General features: G+C 40.4%; 2 protein-coding genes across 2 annotated transcripts; one reads left to right on the top strand and one right to left on the bottom strand.

The window, feature by feature from the left end:
- Positions 1-17,313: 17,313 nt before the first annotated feature.
- On the top strand, positions 17,314-21,491 carry LOC121298453 (histamine H3 receptor-like). Its single transcript, XM_041225575.1, has 3 exons — positions 17,314-17,554; positions 18,199-18,365; positions 19,410-21,491. The coding sequence occupies exons 1-3, from the start codon at positions 17,314-17,316 to the stop codon at positions 20,265-20,267; spliced, it is 1,266 nt and encodes a 421-aa protein (XP_041081509.1). The 3' UTR covers positions 20,268-21,491.
- Positions 21,492-24,032: 2,541 nt separating this feature from the next.
- LOC121298452 (uncharacterized protein SCO4629-like) lies at positions 24,033-26,207 on the bottom strand. Its single transcript, XM_041225574.1, has 4 exons — positions 26,136-26,207; positions 25,422-25,545; positions 25,137-25,289; positions 24,033-24,373 (listed from the first exon to the last, which is right to left on the bottom strand). The coding sequence occupies exons 1-4, from the start codon at positions 26,205-26,207 to the stop codon at positions 24,033-24,035; spliced, it is 690 nt and encodes a 229-aa protein (XP_041081508.1).
- Between the last annotated feature and the right edge of the window lie 1,332 nt (positions 26,208-27,539).

Raw genomic sequence — 27,539 nt, 5'->3', positions numbered from 1 at the left:
TAATATGATATTCCCTCATGCATCTACTGTCAATACAACTCAGCTCGCTATGGGATAAAAGGTCCTAATCTTTTCTCTGCTCTGTTTTGCAGGTGTGTTTTGTTTTGCACTATTTTTCTCATGTGCTCCCAAAACAATGGAGATACATGATGTTGGTGATTGCACCATGTTGCCATACCATTTGGAGCATCCCGGCTCTGATTGCAAGGTGAACGTATTTCTAATCCTGTCCTACATACACTAAACACCCCAGTAGCATTTCCTGCTGTTCGGGGTCAGTGTAAACAGCTGCTGTATATATTTCCAGCAATCTGAAAACTGTATTCTAGGTTACAACCATCTCACATAACATGTATCAAGCACACTTAATAGCGCACGTATTTTCTGTGTAGAAAGCACACAGAGGCTTCACTGACTCATCCAATTGCAATGCTATTTTCACAATCAAGCTGATCATGAGAGTCTTCTCTGAGTAACAGAACAAGTGGCAGCATCACTTTCTGCTGTTGTTTTACAGCTAAAGGTCTAACCCATAAACAAGGCTCTGCATCTCATACAAGAGAAAAAAAAAACAATAAACTACAAGAAATACAACCCCTCAATTTATTTTAATTATTGCAACTGTCCAATGTTTTTTGGTAGCGCTACGTGGTCGAGAAAAACTGGTGCTTTATTTGCAAGCCATGTGTGGCAGGCTGATGAGTGGATAGAGGCCCAGAGACAGACTGCAGTTAAAAAAAAAACTAATTTTATTATAAATAAACACAAAAATAAAGTGCACAAGGGCAAAACAAAAATCTTTAAACACAAATAGAAAGACAACAAAACAAAACTTACAAAAAATAAGGTTTCCAGGCTGGGCAATGCCTTCACAACGTTCAAACGTTCAAACGTTCAAACGTTCAAACGTTCAAACGTTCAAACTTACTTCCTCAACTCCCTCCTCCAAATGAGAAGTAGAGGCCTCCTTTTATGTCAGGTGGCTGGGCGCTGATTGATTGTTAATTGACCTAATCAACTAATCAACCCCAGCCACCTGAACATAATAAACCCAGGCAGGTAGGGGAAATTAACCCCATCCCTGCCAATTTCTAAACGGCAGAGCTTTGCTCTGCCACACCATGTAACACTGTTTTCAATTCCTTGTCTGACTGCTTTAAAATACAAAATAGGTCTAAGGTAGATCAACTAGATTCTAAGGTTAAATGTTACATTTCTTTTTTTTTTCCCTTAGTATTTTGTAACATTAGGTGATTGTGTGGAATCATGTGACATAAAGTTGATGTTACTAAACTGTCAAAATGAAGTGGTTTGTCTGTATGTGAAGTCTGCCCATCACATTGTTCTGTTTAACATGAAAGGTCTAATAAAAGCATGAAGAGATCAACTGCTGTTTTTCTGTTTCTGCATAAATGCATTCGATCTATTTGTTTTAGGAACCAGCAAAAATGATTCAAAATGGGAGCAGTGCACAAGAACAAGAGGTGTCCTTTGTGGGTTTTCCGGTAAATATCTCTTTTAACCTTCTTTTAATGATGAACCTTTATGCCACTGGGACTGACTGGAATGCGATTTGAAATGCATCAGCAGCAGACACATATTGTATCATCCCTAGTTAGGATTACAGGCTGATTCCATCTCTGCTACTCGCTCTAGTGGGTGTTAAGTCTTAGAGGCACAGGTGCTGTGGATGTTGTATACTGTCAGAATTCATCTTAATGATTCTTGTTTTTGTTGTTGCTTTTTAAATATGTTTTTAGATTTCAAATGGGTCAAGTAGACTTGCGAAACTGTATTACAGTGAAGGGCATGAGCAGTGGAGGACAGAAGGCAGCAGGATGCACATGGTACTGTTATTATTATTATTATTATTATTATTATTATTATTATTATTATTATTATTATTAATAATAATAATAATAAACAGGAGCTGCATTCCCTGTTGAAGATGTTACGCCCATTGATTGTTCTGTGTTCAACATATAAGAATTAACTGAAACTATTTAAAATGGGTTATTTCATATTTTATTTCAACTCAAAGCTGACAGACATAGAAGATGGAAACAGCAGACAGTCAGTAGCAATTCCATGGGTTATCAGGGTAGGAAACTGATAACATTCCATCAAACTCTCACATACTGAAGCAGTAATACGAATACTGAAAGTGTTTCTATTCAGATGTGGATTAATTCAATGCACAGGCCAAGCTCTGGGCACAAGCTCAGTTTGGAACCGCTGTATCAAAGAACCAGACATAATACGCTTCATTTCTTTAAATCCTTTTTCCCCACAGACACCATCTACAGTGAATAGAACATCATCATGGAAAAAAAATAACGCGTTTAACAGAACTGGAGTCCTGAGTTCTATGATAAGACAGGTTAGTGTTCTTTTAGGGGTTTTGTTTTTGTTGTTTTGTTGTTTTTACAGAAATAAAGCACAAAAACACATTTGATTTAATGTGAATACTTACTTTTTATGATTTTTTATTATTATTATTATTATTATTATTATTATTATTATTATTATTATTATTATTATTATTATTATTAATAGTAGTAGTCATAGTTTTTCTTATTATTTTGGTCTTGTTTTACAGAGAGTTGATTCGTTACATTCTGATCGAGATGACCTCACTGAGTATAATCCTCACCTGTATTCTGATGAAGGAGAAGAACCTGAAATGTTGCATCTTGATGCCATATCCATTCCTGACAGCGAGTTCTCACCTGATCAGCTGCTAGACCTAGGGCCCAGGTTTAAAACCCTGGCAAGCATTTGTAACCCTCAAGCTAACTACAGCCGTCTGGGCAGGCTGGAACATCAATGGGTAGAGAAGATATTTCAGGATACAGTTATAACTGAACAGTCAGTATTTCAGTGACTAAGAAATAGCTACTCACTGAAAGGGAAAAATTAGACTGCAGGGCCTGATTGGTGCTGAAGAGAAGCCAAGTGATAACATCCAGAGCTTTGTAATACATTCTTTACTGCTCACTGTGCGAGATTGGAGACTATTAATGTAAACTGGGCTCTCAACAGGAACAAACCCCTTGAGTATATTGTCTTGCCGAGAAATTGTTATATAATGCATATGCTTTGAAAGTGGACCCTGACCATCCTTAACAATAGGGTTCATGAGTCACTGAATTACTGTACTTTGACCTCTCCCTGCATCAATTTGAAGGTGTCTGTATTATTTCTGAATGTACTGGATGTATTTCTTCACTGATCTGTCTAGCTTACTTGTGTATATATAATTAGCACTCACACTGGTCTTCAGAGAACCTTTTTATTTTTTATTATTTGAAAGTTGCAGGTGTTGTTACCTAATGTGAGCAGTGCATTTATACCAGCTGCAAGCATGCACATTGTGTTAGTAGTGGAGTTAAATATACTGTAGTCTCATGTCTGTTGTCTAAAGGGAGACAATAGGAATACTAGAGTAAGGCAAATTGAAGCATTACTATTCACTGCAGGCATGTGATTTTAGTGGAGTTGAACACAGTTCAGTTAATCTACTAAGGGCTTGTGAAGAAGACAAATGGTGTATATGATTATGAATTGATCAGAGTTCTACCTTCCACAGAACTGTAAGATGTCATCACTATAATTAGAACAGATGGAGAGAGTGAGCTCTCACATGGGAACAGATCCACTGGGAAGCAAATAAGGAGAAGATCAGAGGTCACTCTATGTGTTTTAGGATAAACTAATGTATTAAAGAAGCATATGTAGCACGCAGAGGCTGGGAATACACCAACACACTTCCTATGTGTCTTGATCACTGTCGGAAGAGTGTTTAAGTCATGTCCTGTGACTTCATCTCACATACAGGTTCATAATGACACTCCACTGTTACACATAGGCAGAGTTTATGTGATGTACTGATGATGTTCAAGAAACCTGGATGCATTCCAGATGGAATCATTCTCCTGTTTACCATTGTTCTTTTTTTGCCTTTACTTTTGAAATGGGATTTTTACTTAGTATACAGTGCCATTAAGTGGCCGTGTGTTATAATTGCAAAGGGATCTACATTTTCTGTAGACCACTGCATAGCCTTTTAGCTTTATCTTCATGGTGAGCAAATGGAGGGAAATAGTTTTCGTACAATATCTATGCAATGATTTTTGTTTTATTCAAATAAGGTAACATGACATTTGGTAGGGAAAGGCATTTGTATTTTATGTGTGTATATATTGTCTTATCTGGTAAAATAAAGGTTAAATGAAAATGATATATATATATATATATATATATATATATATATATATATATATATATATATATATATATATATTGTGAGCCAGCTCACAAGTTTACCACCAGGAGTCATTCATGGCAGGTTTGGTATGAGCCCACAGAGGTTGCCAGAAATGATCAGATGGACCTGTGGGCAGCATACATGCCTGCCATGATGTCAAGGAGTTAACGGACCGACAGGCTGCAGGTGTGGTTAGGTAGGCAATTAGGGTTTGACTATTGTTAGACTATCATTGGCCTTAATTGGCCCACACCTGTAGCCTGTAACGGCCAAATGCCTGGCTGGTAAAAGGGAGCATGTGCCGCTAGTCTGTTGGGTTGTTTGTTTTGTTTGCCTGCCTGAGAACTTCTGAGGACTATCTACAATAAGATCGGAACGGGATAACGTGGTGGTCCTTTGCATCTGCAATTCCCTGTTCTCTGCAGGGGCTATGAGGAACGGCCTGTCCGCTGCTGAGATTCGCAAAGGGACTGGACTGCGGAATAAGGGTAGGAGAAGGGTTCCTAAAGAAGAAACCCAAAACCCAGGTGGAATTACCTATTCACCAACTGGATGGGGTTATTGGTCCGGTTGGTTTACATCAGCAATTTTGCTTTGGTGGTTTGGTTTTTGTTTGAAACCTTGTTTGAACTGTTTATTTTCTTTTGGACATTGCAATATAAGAGCCAGCTGTATAGAATACTGGAATAAAGACTTGCTTTGTTTTGGAAACTACTGCCTGTTTTCTTCGTGTGCACCTACCCGCCCACAAGTGGTACCAGAAGTGGGGCCCTTTGTTGCACACAGTGGTCAGGATGTTTCCAGTGAACACCCATGATAAGGAAGATGCTGCTTGGCCAGCGGGAGCCAACGGAGCTGCGGCAGGAGTCGCTAGTGAGCTCACCGCTACAGTGCAGCAGTTGCTGACAGCTATGCAGCATCAACAGCTACAGTTCCAGGAACTCGTCCTGAAAACCCTGGGGACTCATCGACAAACTGGACCCAGCCAGGTGCTGTCCAAGATGACCCCCGACGACGACATAGAAGGCTACTTAAGGGTCTTTGAGACTGCCGAGCGTGAGAAATGGGCCCCAGCAGAGTGGGCGATCATACTAGCGCCGTTCCTGTGTGGGGAGGCGCAGAAAGCCTATGTTGACCTAGACAGAGAAGCGGCTTGCAACTATCCAAAGTTAAAAGCAGAGATCCTGGCCCGACTGGGGGTGACTACAGTAGTTCGAGCTCGGCGGTTCTATGACTGGCAGTACAACCCTGAGCGGCCGGGGCGTTCCCAGCTATTTGACCTGCTACACCTGGCGAAGAAATGGCTTAACCCCGAGCTCAATTCACCCGGACGGGTGGTCGAGTTGATGGTAATGGACAGGTTCATCCGGAGCCTTCCCACGGCAGCCAGAGAGCGAGTAGCAGAAACAGACCCCAGCACCCTGGATGACACCATAGCTGCGTTGGAATGCTACATCGCAGCACAGGTTCTGGGGCATGTGGACCGGCAGGTCCAGGAGAAGAGAGGGACCACTATAGGCAAGTCACTTGTCCGCTTGGACCCAAAACCGGCGCCTGGAGACGATCGCCATAGCGAACCACGAGGACCACACCGACACCTTCTAGGGAAGCAAGAGGCCCCTGCCGCTGCCACCAATCAGCAGGAATCTATCCAGTGTTTTCGATGTGGCACTAGGGGGCATATTGCCAGGCAGTGCAGGAGGCATTCACCGGAGAGAATGGATGTTGGACACAGCCAAAGTATACCATGTCTCCAAACCAGCTCGGTGAGTACCGATCCTTTTTTTGTTAAAGTGAAGGTGGAGGGTCAAGAAGTGGTTGCTCTGATAGATTCGGGAGTTCAGAGACTTTAGTTACCAGGGACTTGGTACCATTGGAGAAGTATACTCACGATAGTAAGGATGTGTACATACGGTGTATTCATGGGGACATTAAACCATATCCCACAGTAATGATCGAGGTGGAGGTAGTGGGTCATAATTTTTTTGTAAAGGTTGGTGTAGTTTCTGCCCTGCCCTTTTCGATGATCATAGGGAAAAACTGCCCACAGTTTTTAGAGTTGGTTAAAGTAGGGGTGGGCCTATGGGGACAGGGTGAGGGGACGCAGCCGTCCACCTCCAATCCAAATACAGAGGTAGGGAGGGAGGAGGGATCCCAACCTTCCACCTCATTGCAGAAACCGGAAGCTGAGACAGAACTGTTTCCCTTTCATAATGAGGATATAGCGCCCTCTGTGGGAGAAAAGAAAACTAGATCTCAAAAAAAAAAAGGAAGGGGGAAAGTTTTTAGCTAAACAGAAACACGCAGATAGACCACCCACACAGGCCAGTAATCCTCCGAGGAGCCCCAGCTTGCCAGATTTTCTTAGTCAGGCCGTTGAGCTAGACAGAGAAAACTTTAAACAAGCTCAAATTGAGGACAGCAACTTAAAAACAGCTTTTGAACAGGCAATGGTGGCGGATGAGGAGTACTGGAAAAATGCAGAAGAAAGGCATACACCCCATTTTTTATTAAACCAAGGGTTACTGTATCGGGTAATACGGGGGGTTATTCCGGGGGAACACATCCATCAGTTGGTAATACCGCACTCCCAGAGGAAGACTGTATTAAATCTAGCACATGTACACTTGCTTGGGGGACATCTGGGGGCAGATAAAACGAGGGCCAGGATTCTGCATAGGTTTTACTGGTTAGGGGTGTGGCGCGATGTGGTTGAGTTTTGTGAGTCCTGTCCTGAGTGTCAGCGAGTGACTAGTAAGAAGCCCCCTAAAGCCCCGCTTGTTCCCATGCCCATTATAGAGGTCCCGTTTGAAAGGATTGGGATTGATTTAGTGGGGCCCCTGCCAAAAACTAAGTCTGGATTTGAATATGTGTTAGTGATAGTAGATTATGCCACTCGGTACCCAGAGGTAGTGGCTCTGAGGAATACCTCGGCTAAAGTTATAGCCCAGTCATTGCTGCATATCTTTTGTAGAGTGGGGTTAACTAAGGAGGTCTTGACCGACCAGGGTACCCCTTTTATGTCACTTATCTTCAAGGAGCTCTGTGCGCTCCTGAAGGTTAAAACCCTGCACACTTCTATTTACCATCCACAGACGGATGGCCTAGTTGAGCGTTTCAATAAAACATTAAAACAGATGTTGCGAAGGGTCACTATTAACCAGCCACGTGAGTGGGATGTGTTTTTACCGTACCTGATGTTCGCATATCGCGAAGTTCCACAGGCGTCCACCGGGTTTAGCCCATTTGAACTTTTGTTTGGACGACAACCCCGGGGCCTTCTTGATGTATTGCGTGAAGCATGGGAGGCAGAACCAGCCCGGGGCAGAGCAGTTCCCGAGTACATTACGTTACTCCAGAATAGGCTAGCAGAGATGGTGGACCTGGTGTCCAGCAATCTCCAGGAGGTACAGGGAGTGCAGCAGCGCCAGTATAACCAAGGGGCTCGAGTCCGAGAGTTTCAGGTGGGGGATAGGGTAATGGTGCTTGTCCCATCCGACCCCCATAAGTTTTTAGCCCAGTGGAGAGGACCCGTGGAAGTCATAGAGAAAGTGGGCCCAGTTAACTACAAGGTATATCAACCAGGGAGACGGAAGACCCACCAGATTTATCATATTAATTTGTTGAAGCCCTGGAAAGACCGGGATTGTTTTTTTTTCAGGCAGCCAGATCTAGAAGGGAGGGAGAATCGACCAGGTGGTTCCCTGACAGTAGCTATGGGCGGTCAGCTGAATAAGCAACAGCAAGCCGAGTTAGACCGACTTGTCCAGGGAAATGGAGCAGTCTTCTCAGACATCCCAGGGTCCACACACCTTACACAACACCATATCGAGACCGAACCAGGAGTTAAAGTACAGCAAAGGTACACTAGGGTGCCAGAGGCTAGAAGGGAGGTCATGCGTGAGGAGGTACGTAAAATGTTGGAGTTGGGGGTCATCCGGGAGTCACGCAGTGAGTGGTGTAGCCCGGTGGTTATGGTGGCTAAACCAGATGGGTCAATTCGATTCTGTATAGATTTCAGGAAATTAAATACTGTGTCTAAGTTTGATGCTTATCCCATGCCCAGGGTGGATGAGTTACTGGAGCGGTTGGGAACTGCCAAGTATATCTCCACCCTGGATTTAACTAAAGGATACTGGCAGGTGCCGTTGACCCCAAGCTCCTGCGAAAAGACGGCTTTTGCCACCCCAGATGGCTTGTTTGAATTTGTGGTTCTGCCTTTTGGTCTACACGGGGCACCTGCAACCTTTCAGAGGTTAATGGATCAGGTGCTACGTCCTCACACCTCCTATGCCGGGGCGTATTTGGATGATGTTGTTATATTCAGTGATGACTGGCAGACCCACTTACAAAGACTGCAGGCAGTGCTAGACTCGATCAGGGAGGCAGGTTTAACTGCAAATCCAAAGAAGTGCAGGTTAGCCTTCTCCGAGACACAATATCTAGGGTATACTATGGGGCAGGGGTGGTTGAAGCCCCAGGAAAAAAAGGTGGAGGTCCTTCACAATTACCCTCGTCCAAAAACCCAGAAGCAGGTTAGGGCATTTTTGGGACTGGCGGGGTATTATAGGAGATTTATCCCGCAGTTCTCCACTCGTGCTACACCCCTCACAGAGCTCACAAAAGGGAGAAGGAATCAACCTATTTTCTGGTCAGACCAATGTGAAGCGGCGTTTCAGGATCTAAAACAGGCTTTGTCCTCTCGCCCCGTGTTGCGTAACCCAGATTTTTCTAAACCATTTGTTTTACAGACTGATGCGTCAGGTGTTGGATTGGGTGCAGTTTTAGTGCAAGAGGTTGGGGGTGAGGAGCATCCGATTATGTACTTGAGTAGGAAGCTCCTTCCCCGAGAGCGTAATTACGGCACTATTGAAAAAGAGTGCTTGGCCATAAGATGGGCCGTGGAAAGTCTTAGGTATTACTTGTGGGGCCGCCGTTTCACACTTGTCACCGACCATGCCCCTATTAAGTGGCTGTATAGCCAGAAGGATAACAACCCACGTCTTACACGTTGGTTCTTGACCCTCCAGCCTTACTGTTTCGATGTAAAACACCGGGCTGGTAAGGAACATGGAAATGCTGATGTGCTATCAAGGCTGCATGATGACTCTGTTTTCTTTTCCAGGGATATGCAGCTGCATAGGGGGAGGGAATATGAGCCAGCTCACAAGTTTACCACCAGGAGTCATTCATGGCAGGTTTGGTATCAGCCCACAGAGGTTGCCAGAAATGATCAGATGGACCTGTGGGCAGCATACATGCCTGCCATGATGTCAAGGAGTTAACGGACCGACAGGCTGCAGGTGTGGTTAGGTAGGCAATTAGGGTTTGACTATTGTTAGACTATCATTGGCCTTAATTGGCCCACACCTGTAGCCTGTAACGGCCAAATGCCTGGCTGGTAAAAGGGAGCATGTGCCGCTAGTCTGTTGGGTTGTTTGTTTGGTTTGCCTGCCTGAGAACTTCTGAGGACTATCTACAATAAGATCGGAACGAGATAACGTGGTGGTCCTTTGCATCTGCAATTCCCTGTTCTCTGCAGGGGCTATGAGGAACGGCCTGTCCGCTGCTGAGATTCGCAAAGGGACTGGACTGCGGAATAAGGGTAGGAGAAGGGTTCCTAAAGAAGAAACCCAAAACCCAGGTGGAATTACCTATTCACCAACTGGATGGGGTTATTGGTCCGGTTGGTTTACATCAGCAATTTTGCTTTGGTGATTTGGTTTTTGTTTGAAACCTTGTTTGAACTGTTTATTTTCTTTTGGACATTGCAATATAAGAGCCAGCTGTATAGAATACTGGAATAAAGACTTGCTTTGTTTTGGAAACTACTGCCTGTTTTCTTCGTGTGCACCTACCCGCCCACAATATATATATATATATATATATATATATATATATATATATATATATATATATATATATATATATATAATATATGTTGTGTATTTGTATTTGTCTATTTTTATGCCAAGAATTTGGATTAGAGAGAAGGCCATTTAGAACACTGCAGCGCAGTTACACTTGATTCTATGCACAACTGAGTTCATGTGAAATTGAAAGGTGACACATCAAAGCGATGCCGGGTGTATTTGTCTATTTTTATGCCTGAATTTGGATTAGAGAGAAGGCCATTTAGAACACTGCAGCGCAGTTACACTTGATTCTATGCACAACTGAGTTCATGTGAAATTGAAAGGTGACACATCAAAGCGATGCCGGGAGTAATGTTTATCTCTACAACTGAACTGGTGCCTATAAGCAAGTGCAGAAAATGCATCACAGCAGGAAACCCATGTGTGTCTTGCCCCAACACATGCCAAACAGAGAGTTACAATGCTCTGGTTATTTTACCTTGTGCCTCAACTCATGCCAAACAGAGAGTCCTAAAGCTTTGGTTATTTTGCCTTGTGCCCTGACACATGCCAAACAGAGAGTCCTGAAGCTTTGGTTATATTACCTTGTGCCCTGACACATGTCAAACAGAGAGTCCTAAAGCTTTGGTTATATTATCATGTGCCCTGACACATCCCAAACAGAGAGTCCTAAAGCTTTGGTTATTTTATCTTGTGCCCTGACACATGCCAAACAGAGAGTCCTGGTTATTTTGTAAGAATGTGTTTGCGTCTGGTATGTTATTGTGTTGCTTTAAACTCCAAGCCCGGATTTATTCATGGGTAATAAAAGAGTGCTGCTGATTTAAATAACTATTTAGTCACAAAATCTAAGACACATGTTACAAAGAACACTATTTTAACAGTTTCTTCTATTTGTCCACAAGGTAAACTCTACTCTTTGCTGACATTAAGATAATATTTGAACAAACAACAGCATCAAATGTTATTATGTGTTCAACACACTAGCAGAAGTGTGGTAGCAGCAGCAGCTCTTATTTAAAATATCTTCTGTCCATTGTGTGTTGTTAGCAACAGTAAAAAGCAATTGTTCTGGTGATGAATCCAGGGTAACAATTCCACGTAAACACCCTGGACCAGGTCTGTGTGTGTGTGTGTGTGTGTGTGTGTGTGTGTGTGTGTGTACACAGTACAAAGAATTAAAAATAGCAAACAGCACGATATCCAAGGAGAATGAGGACTCAGGTTCCAACAGAATACTCATCAATCATCAGACATACTTAAAGATGAAGAAAAGTAACTGATGAAGTATTTTAATAATTAACTACCCCATTTGGGCTTCCACCTTCTTTAGATAATAGCTAGGTAGACAAAATATACGTTTACATAATTATTTGTACTATCTGAAGGTAGAATCCGAAACGTTGCAGCTAATTAGCATAAATTCATTAATCTACGCATTCATCTAGCCGCTATTAAACGAGCACGAAAGTTGTCATTTCAATACTCGTTCTGGAGACCTTTTTGTTGCATGTGATTAATGAGTTTCTTTCACTGAGGGCAATTACTGCTGAAAACTTCCACAAGTTAATTTTACACTGCTAATCTCCTATTAAAAAAAAAATATATATCCTATTGTAAAAAATATAAAAATAGTAACTAGAAAACGATGCTGTATAATGTGGTATATTCTGTTTTCTTTAGCTTGAGCTATCGATGGCTTGATTCCTGAATATTTGTTCAGCATGTTCCAGCTCAGCAGATATAAGCAACATTCTCAACCTGCTACAATTGTAGTTAGGTTGTTCTACTCAGCTACCTTGTGTGTTTTTCAGACAGAAATGTTTGTTTTCTCTCTCAGGTAAGGCTAACAAAGATACAGTGACATGTTCCACAACAAAGGCGGTGTTGTTCAGAGATATCAATCCTGTGCGTATTACGTCAACAAGAGAAGCTGGTCAATTAGACTAGTGTCTCTGCAAACACTGCTGGTGTGCACAGTCGTGGTTAGTTCATTTCCATCTGAATGATTACTTTACATTAAAGCGGGATCCTCAATAAAGTTCTGTTGCTATATTATATCGTCATTGTTTGTCATCTTGCTATTAATTTGGATAGCGGTTTGAATGGCTTTTTTTTTGTTGTTGCTGTTGTTGTTTGAAACTGTTCAGAGTAAGACATTGGTAGGGATTCTGAGACTCAGTTTATTTGATTACAGTAATTCAATCTGGCATCTATTGGATTTTAAGCATGAGTGAGGGTATTTTAACATTTACCGTATAGTGGTGATTTCCAACACTAACTTAAAATCTCCGTATACAGTATGCAGTTCCTACAGAATTACACAAAGCGTTGTAGAGGCAGCTACGCTTTGGTTTCGGGTTCAACGCTACCTGGTGCTGGACCCGTGATGTCACGCAAGAGGGAAACAGTGGTCACAGTTTTACATTCAGTCAACTGTTAAGAAATGTTGTTGCACTTTGTATTGCTCAACATATTGTTTTTAATATGGTGGCAGTAAACGTCAAACTGAATTTAATGTAGAAATAGGAGTGCTACTACAACATAAGGTCAGGGTAAGGTTGTTTGTTTTTTCAGGTTTGCGTTTGAATGCCTTCTGGGTAAAGAAAGCAGCGTGACGACTGGAGGAGGATGAGGACTCTTGAGTCTGCATCTCATTTTCTTTGGTTTCTCTGGTTTCCTTAAATAGACTAATATTACAAGCTTTGACTGGTATGTGATCAAAGCCATTTATAAAGAACATTTATGACTAGATCCATAATTGCATTTTTAGTAAAATAAAAGTGTCCCATTCACAGTTTCAAGCAGGTTTAGTAGTCTGTCTGTGAGATGCATTACGCATTCTAAATTCATTCCACAGATCTGTCAGATTAATTCAATCTAATCAAGCCAATCTGTTTTTTTTTTTTTTTTTTAAAGATACAGTTAATCACTTTTTATGAACTTTGATAGGAGCTGTTTAAAGCATTCTTTGTTATGTTCTGAAGATTTAATTATAGTCAACCGCTGCAGCGAGCTGAGGCCTAATTGAGTCATTATTTATGCCTGTGTTGGTTGGGGTCAGTTGAAATAAAGGTTAAAGCAATCAAATCGTTATAATGTGTCACTTAAAAAACAAAACAAAAAAACTTTCTTTTTTTCATAGAAAGCCAAAATGTTTCTGAATGGAATATCAGAAAAAGTTTACTTCTTAAATGCCCACTTACTTTCTGTAATTGCTTGGAATAAGCCAGTTTTTAAAAAATAAAAACAAAATAAATAATAATAATAATAATAATAATAATAATAATAATAATAATAATAATAATAATAATAATAAATGTCTCTGAGGTTAAAGAACCAATATGCATTTGAAACTGTGTCAGGCTGATATGCCAGTTGTAGGTGTTTGTTTTTGACGATGCATATCACTGGTATTAGTTATACAGTGGCTTGCGAAAGTATTGACCCCCCCCTTGGTATTTTTCCTATTTTGTTGCCTTACAACCTGGAATTAAAATTGATTTTTATTTGGATTTCATGTAATGGACATACACAAAATAGTCCAAATTGGTGAAGTGAAATGAAAAAAATTACTTGTTTAAAAAAATTCTGAAAAATAAATAACGGAAAAGTGGTGCGTGCATATGTATTCACCCCCTTTGCTATTAAGCCTCTAAATAAGATCTGGTGCAACCAATTACCTTCAGAAGTCACATAATTAGTTAAATAAAGTCCACCTGTGTGCAAACTAAGTGTCACATGATCTGTCACATGATCTCAGTATATATACACCTGTTCTGAAAGGCCCCAGAGTCTGCAACACCACTAAACAAGGGGCACCACCAAGCAAGCGGCACCACCAAGCAAGCGACACCATGAAGACCAAGGAGCTCTCCAAACAGGTCAGGGACAAAGTTGTGGAGAAGTACAGATCAGGGTTGTGTTATAAAAAAATATCCGAAACTTTGAACATCCCATGGAGCACCATTAAAGCCATTATTAAAAAATGGAAAGAATATGGCACCACAACAAACCTGGCAAGAGAGGGCCGCCCACCAAAACTTATGGACCAGGCAAGGAGGGAATTAATCAGAGAGGCAACAAAGAGACCAAAGATAACCCTGAAGGAGCTGCAAAGCTCCACAGTGGAGACTGGAGTATCTGTCCATAGGACCACTTTAAGCAGTACACGCCACAGAGCTGGGCTTTACGGAAGAGTGGCCAGAAAAAAGCCATTGCTTAAAGAAAAAAATAAGCAAACACATTTGGTGTTCGCCAAAAGGCATGTGGGAGACTCCCCAAACATATGGAAGAAGGTACTCTGGTCAGATGAGACTAAAATTGAGCTTTTTGGCCATCAAGGAAAATGCTATGTCTGGCACAAACCCAACACCTCTCATCACCCCGAGAACACCATCCCCACAGTGAAGCATGGTGGTGGCAGTATCATGCTGTGGGGATGTTTTTCATCGGCAGGGACTGGGAAACTGGTCAGAATTGAAGGAATGATGGATGGTAAATACAGCTAAATACAGGGAAATTTGTTTCAGTCTTCCAGAGACTTTAGACTGGGACGGAAGTTCAACGGAGACTGGGACGGAGGTTCAACGGAGACTGGGACGGAGGTTCAACGGAGACTGGGACGGAGGTTCACCTTCCAGCAGGACAATGACCCTAAGCATACTGCTAAAGCAACGCTCGAGTGGTTTAAGGGGAAACATTTAAATGTCTTGGAATGGCCTAGTCAAAGCCCAGACCTCAATTCAATTGAGAATCTGTGGTATGACTTAAAGATTGCTGTACACCAACGGAACCCATCCAACTTGAAGGAGCTGGAGCAGTTTTGCCTTGAAGAATGGGCAAAAATCCCAGTGGCTAGATGTGCCAAGCTTATAGCAGCGAGAGACTTGCAGCTATAATTGCTGCAAAAGGTGTCTCTACAAAGTATTGACTGTGGGGGGTGAATACTTATGCACACTCAAGTTTTCTGTTATTTTGTCTTATTTCTTGTTTTTTTCACAATAAAAAATATTTTGCATCTTCAAAGTGGTAGGCATGTTGTGTAACTCAAATGATACAAACCCCCCAAAAAATCAATTTTAATTCCAGGTTGTAAGGCAACAAAATAGGAAAAATGCCAAGGGGGGTCAGTACTTTCACAAGCCACTGTACATGTCTGTATGCTTATCGCATAGCTTTATCATCTGATGTTGCAGGAGGCATTTTGAATTGCAAATTAGGCTGCACATTTTGAATCTACCTGTGCCCATGTGCAAACAATAAGTCTGTAAGGCATCAATCAATTCTGAAAGTCCAGTTTTAACTTTTTTGCAACTCATTAAATAACATTAAAGTCTGTGAACGGGATCAACACTGCTTACAAAAGTAGTCTGATTACAATAGTTTCCTAAAAGCATCAGAACCCCTGATGCAAATGAAAGCAAAACAAAAAGTGAGTTTAGTGTTTAGGCAAAGTTGCTGTGAAATTATACACTGAGCTGCATGATCAACAGAGCACCCAGTCATTTTGTATGTGCCATGCAAGTAATGTGAGCTGAGGTGGTTCTCCCTCCTTATTAAAACAATTTACCGTTTGAATGCTTCTTCCCTGAGATGAAACGGAGAAGGCCGCGCAGCTCTCAGTGCCGGATATATATATACGTCTATATATATATATATATATATATATATATACTATATATATATATATATATATATATATATATTATATATAGTAATATATATATATATATAATGAATATTAAATTTACTTTGTTGAACTGATACTTTGTTCCTGGATAAGACTGCTTTGATCTACAGGCTGCTTGTGATCACTGTCTCTCCTGCCGCCAAAGAAATAACATTTCCATTTAGATTTCCAAGAAAACCCCTAGTAAACAGATTCTGACAGATATACAAAAAAAAAAAAAAAAAAAAACATCACGATGCGATCTGCGTGCAAAAGCATCGCTGTACGCAGGGATAAAAGGGGTATTTGAATTTGATCGAAAACATACAGATCTGGTTCCAGGTCAAAAAAAAAAAAGGATCGGCGAACAATACACCCGATAGTTAAAAAACGCATGATAGTCAAAAATCTTCTGAGGTTTGAAATGCGACAAACATAAAAGAAGGTTCGTTGAGCTCAAGCATCTAAGCATGGGGTGGCAGATGTGTTTGTTTTTAACAGATCACATTTCTCCTTTGCTTCCTGCACTGTGCCGGTACACTTATTAATAACAGACGTGTCTTTTTAAACAGTAAATATAATTAATTAATTTCAAACAATGTACGTGTTCTATAATTAGATAAGTCAAATGAAATATCCCTTAGCTTTCGCGTCACCAGCTATCCATTATTTGACAAGTGATTCGCTTTATTCTGAAAAGTGTTGACTTGTGTTTTTGGAATAGCTTTGTAATTGGAAACGTATCGGCACTAAGTAGATGTTCCGAGCATTGTTAATACAAGCTTAAAATAGTTACAAATATTAAAACAACACAAAGACTCAAGTGCAGCTATACCATCGACTCTCTTGTACTTATTAAGCAGCATCACACCTGCAAGTAATATTTGCAAACAAACATAGATAGAGGTTGATTTGGTAATGGTTTATAATCACTGTTTAGGGTAGAAAGAACCTTTCCTTTAATACAAATCAGAGATTTCGATATAAATTGTATTTGCGATCCAGTTGAAAGAGGATTATTTCTTTTCATAATAAGATGTAGGGATAAAAAAAAACAAACAATGATGCAAAATATAATCTATTTATCTTGATAACGCGCCTATCGAAATGAAACAAAAATGTTGCCTTACAGAGCTATCAAATAATCTATGAAATGTCCATTGGCTGATACGAATGAAGGTTTGTGTATGGCTTGTAAAGGGTGGTGTTTACCTTTCAGTAAGATGCACGAAGACAAATACAAATGAACATGATATCCTGTGTAAGGTTAAACGCATACCAATGGTAGCGTATGGGGATGTGCACGCACCCGGTTCTATTTCTCACAGCTCTAAAACACAAACAAACAAACAGCCTCATGTTATTACATTACAACCCTTACTCTTGACAGCGTGGTTGAATGGTGTTACCTGTCACTCGAGCGGTGGTATTGAAGTAAACTGCGCCTTCCGCGTGCAAAGACTGAACAAAAGGATTAATCTTAGAGTCTCGGTGCTGAAATGGACAGCTCCCGTGATTACGAAATGAACAGGTCAGACGCGATAGGTAAACCCGGACATTTATTTAATGGTCCGTACTCTGCGCTATGGACAATCATTATCTGTTTTCTTATTGCTTTGCTGGTCGTCGTCACGGTGTTCGGAAACGCTCTGGTCATGCTAGCATTCGTGGTGGACACAAGTCTTCGGACCCAGAACAATTTTTTCCTGCTAAATCTCGCAATTTCTGATTTTTTGGTTGGTAAGATACAACCTTTCTTAACCATTATTATAATTATTATTATGAGAATATGTAATGCTGATATTGTATTTAATTGCATTTCTGGTTATTATTATACTTTTGTTTAATTAAAAGGACAACATCATTTAAGTTAAATGCTATTCCTACTCAGTCATGTTCTGTACATATTTTCTGAGAGAAAACGACATTAGGGAGTGTTCTGTAATGCATGTCTTTCTTTCAAAGTTTTTCCTTCTTAAGGGGGGCCATTTCGAGATACAATATACATCTACTACCTTTCTTATCCTTGGTTTTGATATTATAGTATTACTTACGCATACAGTAATATAGACTAACATCAACTAGAAAAATGAAACACATGGACCAATGGACTCACACCAGGAGTTGATTTGAACACAGACAGACTTTTAGAGCAGTTAACAGTGAATCCCTTTGACTGAATTGAGGTAATTCCAGAATAACATATACAGTGCTGTACAATAAAGGAACCACCTCGTGGTGTTATTAGAGAAACCCTCAAGTTTGTTGGCAGAATATTTTTTTTTTTTGCTCACTTAAACTGCGAACATTTCAGTTACTGTAGTTACCAGTTATTAAAAGAAATAGGAACATTAAAACCATGCAGCTTCCTTTTCTTCCTTCAGGAGCATTTTGCATGCCTCTCTATGTCCCCTATGTGCTGACTGGTAAATGGATCTTTGGCAAGACCCTCTGTAAACTATGGCTGGTCATGGATTACCTGCTCTGCACTTCTTCAGTGTTCAACATTGTGCTGATCAGCTACGACCGATTTCTGTCAGTCACCCGGGCAGTAAGTACAGCAGTGTTGATTGCAAGGACAAGTGAATGATGAGCTAGTCAGGAGAGAGTACGGGGCACTGATTTCCACCCACATGGATAATATCAGAGCTTATGAACACCACCCACATCTATTCATCGACTGCTGGAAACAAACCAAATTGGTTTTCAATAATTAGATTCAATTACCATGCGATGGCCAATTTGGCAGTTATTCATAATGACATATTCCACAACAACCCATTCGTATTATAATTACATCTAATCATTATTAAATGGAACATAATGCCTTTGCAAGCAGGATTCAAAGCTGTAGCCTGATGACCCTGAAACGACCCTGTCTTGTTCAACAAGTGCATATTTATGGAACAGTTGTGAAACACTTTTAATGTGTTGTCTGACATTTACATCAAAGGGAAATGTTAAGCGTTTGAATGGGTTTGTATAACCTGCTTCTAAAGATGCCTCGGAGCTTTGTGACAGATTGTAATAGATGCCCTCAATTCTGTTGGCAGCTGAGAGAATTTGTTCAGACTTCACACCAAGCTTATCTATTGAAAGGTCAGTCAGCTATTGAAGTGGCTTTGCAGAAAAGTTATTTCCTAGAATAAGCCAATTCCCCACATGCTGGTACTATAGTGCATTGCTCAGGCTCTTTCAGAGTGAATCCCAATAAAGAAGTGGAGTGGTCTAGAGGTTCTGGCTATTTAAACATGCCAATGTAGCCAGAATATACTGCTACTGTTTTTTCTCTCGTTAACATTGTTATTAATGAATTTATTCTCAAACTGCAACTCCAAGATCACCATCATTTTGCATCATTTTGCATTTGCATCATTTGTTCCTCAGTTTTTATTAGCAATGCAGACATGGTGAATTTGGCTAGTTAAGAATGCTAGTAGTAGTTTTCACTCACACAATATCTGAGCAGTTGATATCAAGTGTTATTAAAAGCTTCCCAGGCATCTACAGCTTCTTACAACTGTATTCGGCACTTTACCTTAACAGATACAATAAGTAAAGTTATCAACAGTGCTTGCTTTTTTTGTTTACACAGGTTGCATACAGAGCCCAGCAAAGAAAAACTTTACAAGCTGTTTCCAAGATGGTTCTGGTTTGGGTCCTGGCTTTCCTATTATATGGACCTGCTATCATGGCATGGGAGCACATTGCCGGCCACAGCATTGTTGAAAAGGAGGAGTGCTATGCTGAATTCTACTACAACTGGTACTTTCTGATTACAGCGTCCACTGTGGAGTTCTTCACCCCCTTCATCAGTGTGACCTTCTTCAATGTGAGCATATACCTGAACATCCGCCAGCGGTCCCAGTCTCGAAATGCATTGAATAAGGAGACACGGGAGGTCGAGCCCAAAGGAAGCGGTCTGGATCCACTCTCTGAACTCAGCACACAAGACAAGGAGCTGAGCCAAAGCAAGAACATGACATTGGTGCCAATGGGTCCATGCCTGGAGCTGGAGGGCAAAGCTGAGAAAACAGGCTTGTTGAATCCCGGAGACCTGCCACCCAAAGAGAAAGGTCCCGAGAAAAGTAAAGGTGGTGAGTTCTCCCAGAGACTGCCCTCGATGAGCAAAAGGACAAGTGCCATTTCACAGACCACTGCCCAACGCTTCAGGCTACTAAGGGACAAGAAGGTGGCCAAATCTCTGGCCGTCATTGTTTGCACATTTGGGGTCTGCTGGGCCCCATACACCTTGCTGATGATCATTCGGGCTGCCTGCAATGACAGCTGCATCTCCAGGTATTGGTACGAGGTGTCCTTCTGGCTGCTTTGGATCAACTCAGCCATCAACCCTGTCCTGTACCCGCTGTGCCACTACAGTTTCAGGAAGGCTTTCATGAAGCTTCTGTGCCCGAAGAAGTTTAAAAAGAAGGCTAGTTTACGAAGTACATAACTGCGAATGGCTCATCCAAAAAGGGTTCTTCATTACACAATTGTGCCGTAGTTCCTCTTTTAATCATACAGGACAGAGCCCTTTACGTTTTGCAGGAAGATGTGACCCAAGCAGTGAATACTATAACATTATTTCTGTATGAAAGGGAAAGAATATCTTACACATTCAATATGAAATGTCAGTTAACCTCTACAGATACATGTTTGTTAATGTTTAGCAGGATAGAAATTATCATGTTTTTGATCAAGCTCCAAAATGTAATCGAGAACTATGGGATGCAGTACAGCCTGCAGTTCAGAAGTTGGGGTAGTGGACTGAATTCTACATTGGGACATTGAGAATGCACAATGAACAATGCAATACTTGGAAGGCCAGTGCACCATCATTGTCTGCACATTAATGTTTTACCATTGGATCGAGATAATGCCAGGGCCCAGGCTGTACTGCTGTTTGTGACATGGTTGTCATCTGTGCTTTCATTTTAATCTACATTGTGTTTAGATGAACACAACAGTGTGCAAATTAATGATGTCATCTCCTAGAGTTTTTATAAATAAAAGAAATGTGCCATTTTGTTTTACTGTACCTTCTCCCACCTCTATCTCTTTCAAACTATAAACTTACTGTATCTTATTTCACTGCCAGAGACAGACAGGGAAACATTTACTGTGTTAAACACGACATGAGTTAGTATGTTGATGCAGTTAAAAATGAGACAGCTTCAGATTTATGTAGGCTACAGACCCAGTGAGCTGTAGCATAAACAGCTTATATTCAGAATGGGATGGATCTGTGTCATGATTTCAACCATACCTCTACGTACCTAACATTGTTATGAATTTCATTCCTCATATACAGAACCTGGCTTTAGTTTCCAGCTTAACATAGTAATACCTTCAGTGTTGGGCAACAAGACAATCCAGCAAGAGAACATACACAAGGTCAGGGGATGAATACTAATCATGTCCTTTCTAGAGGTCTGATGGGACAGATGTTATTCAACACAATAGGTGGTAGAGGGTTCAGGCACACTGTTTTTTTTTTTTGCCTCAGCTGTGAAATTTGTATTTGTGTACATGTCTCCCACAGTTGATTATCAAAAGGATTTCTCAGACATATACCTGGTATATGCTAGGAACCACCCCATGCTAAATACAGTCTTTATAGTTATTACTGAACTTTTAACCCATTTCAGTATTGAACAGGGACAGCAAGTAGACTAAAGCTGCCGCTCTAGTGCACTTCAACTGCAATGTAACTGTTGTACACCGTGACTGCAGTTTGGCTTTGCCTCAGAGCTGCATTCAAACTGCAGCTGTGATGATGATGTATTGTACGCTGGTCTTTTTGCAGTCTGATGCCATTCTTTTGTTATTAAATCCAAATTTGAAAAAAAAGGTGGTCTGTCATCTTTTTGCACTTTCTGTCTGTACAAAATAATATCCAGGTTTTTTTTTTTTTTCTGCCTGTAATGAATTAATGAAACGTATTACCCTGGCGTCATTCAGACGTTATTTAGGAAAAACAAACAAACAAACAAACAAACAAACTATTTCATTTTTGACCAGCGACATTGGACTTTTTAGTTTAACTCCAACCTCTGTGACAATCATTTGCAATATTAAAACCTCTTGCAAGTATTCTGTTTTGAAGGATCAAAAAGATTTCCTATATAATCTAATTTGGGCTTTGCTAAAAAAAAAAAGAATTGGTGTATTAGACAAATGCATGTGATACATGGTAGCCCTGCTGGCTGACAACCCACCCTTTCATAATCAGTGATTACTGGAAATGCATCTGCAGGGGATGCATTAGTTTTAGCACTGTGTATTTAGGATTGGTCTCCAGGATTCTATTATAAATGTATCTCTTTGCACTTCTGCAGTGCATGCGGTGGGTTAAAACAATTACCAAAGCAGCAACAATGAGAAAATCAATTTCTAAGAGACGCAGTAATTACAAATGTAAAATGGGGGTTAAAATGCAGGTGGCCTGGTTTTGTAGATGATTCTTTTCTTTGTGAAAACTGTTGCTCTGCATAGCCATTGTATAGATGAAAGTACTTATTTATCCTTATGTTTTCAAAGTGACTCTTTTTTTCTGCCCAGACACATCGTGTTTTCCCATTGAGTGCATGTCTCTTATAGTTCCCAACATCAAAGAGCAGGATGGGATATTTTGAATAAAATGACAACTGAGTGGAGAGGCTGTGGACCCAGTTAACATGTGGAGTGCTGAACTACAGTACAAGCGATCATGCTGTATTCACAGAGAATGTTTCTGTTAGCCTTGAAACCCAATCCCAATTCTGCCTAATTGGAGTCGGTCTGATTCAGGCAGTTAAATTAGCAACAGATGAAATAAACAGATTTTGTGAAAAAGCTCCTGGTAAAATATTTATCCAGATTCACGTTCTGCCAGGAAGTTATTTAATGACAAATTAAACAGTACATCATCTTGCAGTTTACTATACAGTATTTCAGTTCCACTGTTTCACTTTGTCATGTTTTATTTTTGTTTTTATTACAATGTGTTACAATACTCTATCTGTGGTTTGTCATCTATGACTTCAAAACATTCAATCAGAACTCAGAGATAGAACTGGAAGAAACTAAATCAACAGGCACACTTTCAACTGATGCCTTCTCCTGAACACTCACACTTTTCCGTCATTTTGGTCATCATCATTCAAGCTGAATGTTGCAGACCACTCAGCATGGGTTAAGTGAGGCTAACCCACCAGGAGCCGTCAACTTGCTGCTAAGATGCTGAGCACACACAACAGCTGCCTCGGTTACAGCAGGATTCCATGGGGCCAATTATGATGAATATAATTGATCCAAAACAGTTTTTTTAAAATAAACATGGGCATATAGTTTTTTTTTTTTTTAATGAAATTATTTTGATGCAGGAAAGCACTGATGTTGTGCAACAAGAGTGCAATGTTTTAAATACACCGAGGCAGGAGACTCCTAACACTTAATCTCATTTCCACAAGTGCTCGGAATGCACAAGGGACTGGGTAACATTCTCCATTTCCCCACCTACAGCATAGCACCGCATGTCTCTTTTGCATTGATCCTGAAGAGCAATTTGACAGTGAGTTGAAGCCTCAGCCTTATGCGTGTGAGTGTGTTAAGCAGCACATTTTTAGACATAACAGGGTCTATTCATTGATCTAAACAACAACACATCTAAATCCTGAGATAAAGTATTAAGACCAGAAAAAGGGAGAATCGTTTAACTTGTGCCACTCTATTTAGGACAATAGCCTGCTTGTAAGAACCACTGATAGGCGCCTAGAGCTTCAGACGAGATCTCCTGTTCCACCTGATTGCCTTTCTGAGGATAATCCCGGATTCTTTCAAGAATACCTACAAGTAAAAAAGAAAAAAAAAGAAAAGAAAAACAAACAAAAGCTATACCAGTAGTTCAATTTAAACTCAATTATTTGGACACAGTTAAAGATGGTAACATTTGCAATCCTTTTGCTTCCTCAAATGCAATGCATGGCTTTTAATATCTATACACATACCTCTCCCCTTGTGATCATTGTAATGAGACTTTTACACATACTCTACTTCCAAGCCATGTAGTGATCAGCACGTCTCTCTTACTAAGTCTAAGTACACTCTATTAGTAATTTACACTGCATCAACAATGCATCTGTACCCAAGAAGAATGAAAATTGAGGGACTGTCTCAGCAGATGCCATGAGAGCTCTGAGTGCGAGTGCACCTCAATCCTGACCTGAACAACTGCCAATCAGTCCTGCGCCTCTCTCAGGTCTCTGTTGTGCCAGTGTTGTGATGTAGGTTCAGGTGCATTGAGGACTAGTCTGAGACCTCGCTTGTCTCCAGCAGCCGGTGTTGAAAGGCACTTTGGCGCTAGTGGATGGCTGCGCCACCAAGGTGAAGCTTTCCTATTACCTAACATGTATCTAATGAGGTCCTGCATGCTGCCCACTTGGCAGTTGGAGAAGCCTTGGAGCTGGACCTTGGGGGAGGTGACGATGGCTTGTGTGTTCTCTCCAGGCCACTGTTGCAGGAAGGTTGCGTACACCCGCTGCTCCATGAATGGCTGCTGGACCAGTATTACCCTACAAGCTTGATTACATAAAAAAAAAAATGTTTAAAAACTATGCTGAAAATTGCTTGGATTTTTATAATGAACGCATTACATCACTGCTGCTTCCTGAAGTTTTCTAACTGCACACTGAAAATGCTTGGCAAAAATCTCAGCGCCGACAGTGGCATGTGCTTTTATATAACTGGTTTTAGCTGGAGCGTATTGAATATATGAGCTCTCTTGTTTTGTCTTTAATTTTGGACAGTGCTCTGGGAAGCCATGGCATGAAGGGTGCTATTTGAAAATACATTTGCATTGTATTGTACTGTATTAAAAATACCCATCAATCTTTTTTAGCACATTTAAAAATTAAAATGCTCAATCACAGTAATTAATTAGATTATTGCATAAAACAAACCATTTTGTTCAGTAATGCTTCAATGCTCTGGGCACTGATAATACATCCTGTTTAACCACTTTAAGTGAACCCAGCTGCCAGCCCTATTCATTGTCACAGGCCTCGCCCGGAGGCATAGGGGGCAATTAATCCTGCTCAAGCACTCTAGTCCTTGCATGTCCACAATAAACACACAGTCTGCAGCCAAGAATGTTTCATGAATTGATGCATGAGTAGATGATTGATAAATAGGGCCCAATTAAAACAAACAATTTCCTTCTGGACATATTCCATTATTTGAACAGCAATGTCTCCTTGTTGATCATTGCTTACACCAGCATGCATGCACTGGGTCATCACTTTGTCTCTTGTTAAACTGAAGGCTGTACAGTGATGTACCTTACCTGGAATACTTTGCTCCATTAGTACTTGAAAAGAAAACCTGACGTTCTCCCCTGTATTGGTAGCTCCAGTCTCCAGCAATATTCTGTCCCTGGGGACTCCCATTTTAACAACAACATCGGTGAAGATTTCAGCTTCTGGACGCTGCCAGACACCTGTTAAAAAAATGATAAAAATGATTGATAATAAATACAAAGTGGACCACAATGAGTAGTGAACAAACTACTTGTGCGTCCGGCACTATTACCAGATGAAATGCATGTTATTAGATTCAGCCTGATTGTCACCTGCAGTCTGGTTCCCCAGGTACCCTGTAAACAACAGCCAGGGAGCCCATCCCTCCAGGAACAGGCTGGCTGATCGCTCCGCAACCCGAGTATCATGGCAGCCCAGGCCAATTATCACATCACTCTGAAAGGGAAGTAGCCACACATGAACAGCCTTTCTATATTCCATATTCAGTCTTAGTATAAGGATCCCGTGATCAACCCAGCTTGTCCAGCAGCGCCACCTGCAGGACTTGATGTTGGTAGCATCTCATAGCACAGATTTTGCAGCAGTTGGAATACAAACTAGAGCTGCACGCTCTTTGATTGTCTGATACATGAGTAATTGATTTTCTATTCAAATGTCAATTTCCGTTACTATGGGTCAGACAACAGATCCGACTGGCTTTGATAAAGAGCAGAAAGTTGGTGTTCAGCTAGCAGATGTATTCGTATGCAAGCGTGTACAAATTCTGAATGTTTCAGCTTTTTTTTTTTTTTTTTTTTTTTGGAAGTGCAGTACACAAAAGGTTTAAATAATTAAAAAATAATGTACAGTATTTAATTTACTTGCTTATTGTTTTTATCATTTAAGCCTTTTGAGCACTTGCAAAAAAAAAAAACAATTTTTCATTTTTGTACACTGCAGTTATACGCCATTTTCAAATCGAATTTTATATATATAAAAATATGCATCCCAGGGAATTAGAAAACCAAAACCACGGCTTGTCAAACCTGAGTGAGGGGGTGGTGCATCTGAAGGTAGTTCCACAGCACCTGTGCAAAGTTCTCACACACATCATCCATTCCAGTTACATCACGACCTGCAACATAAAATCCCCAGAAGAGACGTCACAGCCAGTACTGCAGACAGGATTGCTGCTTTGGGACATTGCCATTCGCTTCCTCTCCGATTTGAACCCTTGTATGCCGGTTTGGAATGACAATAAGAATAATTACAAACAAACACAATGGGGTGTTAGGAAGCCACTATGACAAGGCATCACAAAGTGTTGTAGCTCAAAGATACAAAATATTCACTTTATAGGCACAGCTTTATGACAATCAAATAAAGTAAAACAGATTTGGTAACTTGTGCGCATACACACATTATATATATATATATATATATATATATATATATATATATATATATATACACACACACACATATATATATATATATATATATATATATATATTTTTATATATATAGATCGATAGATAGATAGATAGAGAGCATGTATAAATACTACAGAAGTGCACTGCATTTGTCTGAAGAAGAACATTAAGCAGTAAGAACATGCATTACACTATTCTCTTAGAAGAAAGGTTCACAGCATGGAGATACATTTTCATATCAATGACAAGGATAATCAGCTTCATTGACTAGCCCTGCTGAGAGCAGTGCACTGTTACAGAACACATCATGCAAATACTAAAGAGAAAGTATTCATGCAGGATTGCCTATAGCACTTATCCAGCACTGCCAGCTAACCTCGATGCAGAAAACAGCAGCCCTGTCTTTAAAAAGCCTGCTATTTGCTAGGCCAATCCATGCATCTGCTTTGAAAAAAGGCCTTTAAACATGTTCCTGCTCTGATATCTTTTTTTTAGGCTCAGGATAGATTATGTGCTTCCCATTGTTTTCATCACTCAGTGTCTGTCATCTCACCTGTCACAGCATGACTCAAGGTAGGATATCCTTAGCTCAGCTGATCGAGTCCCTGTTGCATTTCATTGGTTAAATATGAACATGGGGATTTCCCGTGAGCGTACTACTACCATGTGCATCTAGGTGATGTCGTGCACTTTTATTAAATGTATCATGGACTTCTCATAATAAACAGATATGAAAAACACCATTCACTCACTTACAAGAATGTGTGTTAATAAATATGAAAGAATAATTAAAGAAAAAAAAAAACAATAATAATGTCACCAAAAAATATGAATAGGCATGGTGTATATGTGTATATATATATATATATATATATATATATATATATATATATATATATATATATATATATATATATATAGATAGATAGATAGATAGAGATAGATAGATAGATAGATAGATAATAATCACAGATCCAAATATCCATAAAGTCACAGGAAGTCTTTAAAAATCTTAAC

The sequence above is a fragment of the Polyodon spathula genome, chromosome 23 (assembly GCF_017654505.1).
Source record: "Polyodon spathula isolate WHYD16114869_AA chromosome 23, ASM1765450v1, whole genome shotgun sequence".
NCBI classification, from domain to species: domain Eukaryota; kingdom Metazoa; phylum Chordata; class Actinopteri; order Acipenseriformes; family Polyodontidae; genus Polyodon; species Polyodon spathula.
This window is presented reverse-complemented; position numbering and strand designations above follow the sequence as displayed.

Coding starts and splice junctions, on each gene's coding strand:
- LOC121298452 (XM_041225574.1), bottom strand. CDS start 26,207: ATGGATGATGTGTGTGAGAACTTTGCACAGGTGCTGTGGAACTACCTT. Junction 25,546..26,135: donor TGCACCACCCCCTCACTCAG/GTTTGACAAGCC, acceptor CTTCCCTTTCAG/AGTGATGTGATAATTGGCCT. Junction 24,374..25,136: donor AATGGAGCAAAGTATTCCAG/GTAAGGTACATC, acceptor TATGTAATCAAG/CTTGTAGGGTAATACTGGTC.
- LOC121298453 (XM_041225575.1), top strand. CDS start 17,314: ATGGACAGCTCCCGTGATTACGAAATGAACAGGTCAGACGCGATAGGT. Junction 17,555..18,198: donor AATTTCTGATTTTTTGGTTG/GTAAGATACAAC, acceptor TTCTTCCTTCAG/GAGCATTTTGCATGCCTCTC. Junction 18,366..19,409: donor TTCTGTCAGTCACCCGGGCA/GTAAGTACAGCA, acceptor TTGTTTACACAG/GTTGCATACAGAGCCCAGCA.